The sequence below is a fragment of the Orycteropus afer genome, unplaced genomic scaffold, assembly GCF_000298275.1.
Source record: "Orycteropus afer afer isolate SDZICR_OR568_19922 unplaced genomic scaffold, OryAfe1.0 scaffold00247, whole genome shotgun sequence".
Lineage (NCBI taxonomy): Eukaryota > Metazoa > Chordata > Mammalia > Tubulidentata > Orycteropodidae > Orycteropus > Orycteropus afer.
The window spans coordinates 353,630-355,641 of NW_006921834.1; the positions used below are offsets into that span (position 1 = coordinate 353,630).

Genomic DNA, 2,012 nt, shown 5'->3' on the forward strand with positions numbered 1-2,012 from the left:
TGTTCAAATTACAATAAGTAAAAATATGTATCTCAATATAAAGGTAAATGACTAGAAATACAATCTCTCAAACTGTTGTGAGTATTTTTAAGGAAGGTTGTGGAATTTGCAAGACTATAGTAGTTATGTTTTACTCTATATACTTAGCTAGCATGTGACTCTTTTACAATTACAATACATTACTTATGTAACAATGTGTGCAGTAATTCAAACACTGATAAAATGAGAACAAGAAGTTCAGAATCTGTAACTGACAGCAGTTGTTTTCTCTAAATGTCTGTAACAGAAGCATAAGATCCACAGCCCAAAATAAGGAAGAAATATTCATCTATTTTAGCTGAAAGTTACTTAAAAACATTTAACTAATGGAATCCAGGTACCTTAGTTCTCAGCTCAGGACACTGATCCTCGGGGAGTTTCTTGGCTGAAGTTTGATGGAGACCTGTGTTAGGTGACTGGATTCATTTAAGTATTGTATACTCATTTTCCCTTCACCACAGATGTCTGGTTCTGAGCTCCTGTTGGGTGGAAACCAATCCCTGTGCACCACATTCACATTTGTGGCTTTTTCCTCTCTAGCAGAGTTACAGTCTTTGCTCTTCGTTGTGTTCTTAGTTATCTACTTGTTTACGGTGGGAGGAAACCTCATCATCATTTGTCTGATCTGGGTCACTCCATCCCTACGTACGCCCATGTATTTCTTCCTGATGAATCTCTCCTTTCTGGAGATGTGCTACATCAGCAGTGTGGTGCCTCAGATGTTGGTGCACCTCCTGGTAGAGACCAAGACCATTAGCTTAGGTGGCTGTGCAGCTCAAATGTACATATTTACCATCCTGGGACTGACAGAATGCTGCCTGTTAGCAGCCATGGCTTATGACCGCTTTGTAGCTATTTGTCACCCACTGCATTATACTTTCTTGATGGGCCCTCGTGTGTGTTTGAAATTGGCTGCTGTATCTTGGACCACTGGAGTGGTGGTGGAGTCAGCCCAGACCACTTGGATCTTTACTCTACCCTTCTGTGGAACAGGAAAGATTCAGCACTTTTTTTGTGACATTATGCCTGTGGTGAAACTGGCTTGTGTTGACACTTCCCACAATGAGATTGTGATGTTTGCTGTCTCTGTGCTCTTCATCATGAGCCCTTGTCTCCTCATTCTGTGCTCCTATGTGCGCATTCTTATCACCATCTTGAGAATCCCCTCAGCTGCTGGCAGACACAAAGCATTCTCCACCTGTTCTTCTCATATTTTGGTTGTTTCTCTGTTCTATGGAACTGCCTTATTCACTTATCTCCAACCTAAGACTGCCCACACTCCAGAAACAGACAAAGCAACTGCCCTCATGTACACAGTGATCACTCCTGCTCTGAATCCTGTCATCTATACCTTGAGGAACAAAGAAGTGAAGGAAGCCTTTCAAAGGGTAACAAAAAGGAACTTTCTTTGACAAACGGTCTAAAGTTAGACAACTATGACATCACAGACAAAACTTACACTACTGCACAAAGAAGATACCCCAGACTTGATATATAAAGGCTTTACTGACTATATGTGCACTATGTATGTGTGTGTGTGTGTGTGTATTTCCCCCAGTGGTTCAAACCCACCATCCTCATCCATGGAGGAAAGATAAGACAGTCTGCTTCCATAAAGATTTATACATAGCCTTGGAAACCCGATAGGGGTCTCTATGAATTGGAATTGACTCAATGTCAGTAACTGAGAAAATCAAAATTTTCTTGTGGAAAAATTTTGTAAATAATAGGAAGAAGTAATTAATACTTTGTAAAAAATAAAATATAGGCTGTGAGAATTCAAGTTCTTAAGTCATATGCACTGTCTTATCTGCTCTTCATTACTATACATCTTAAATAATCAGTTATTAATACATAACAATGAGATTATTAAATAATCTTACATATATATATTTTTTGTTGTTTTTGTTTGATTTTGCATATATAGTTTGTATATAATTTGTAAATCCCATAAGAAAACCTGGATTTTATCG

At 38.7% G+C, this 2,012-nt stretch overlaps 1 protein-coding gene across 1 annotated transcript; it reads left to right on the forward strand.

The window, feature by feature from the left end:
- The first annotated feature begins 500 nt into the window (after window positions 1–500).
- Window positions 501–1,451, forward strand: LOC103204397 (olfactory receptor 10C1-like). The gene has a single exon (XM_007949594.1). It carries the CDS (start codon window positions 501–503, stop codon window positions 1,449–1,451), a length of 951 nt encoding a protein of 316 aa, XP_007947785.1.
- The last annotated feature ends 561 nt before the right edge of the window (window positions 1,452–2,012 follow it).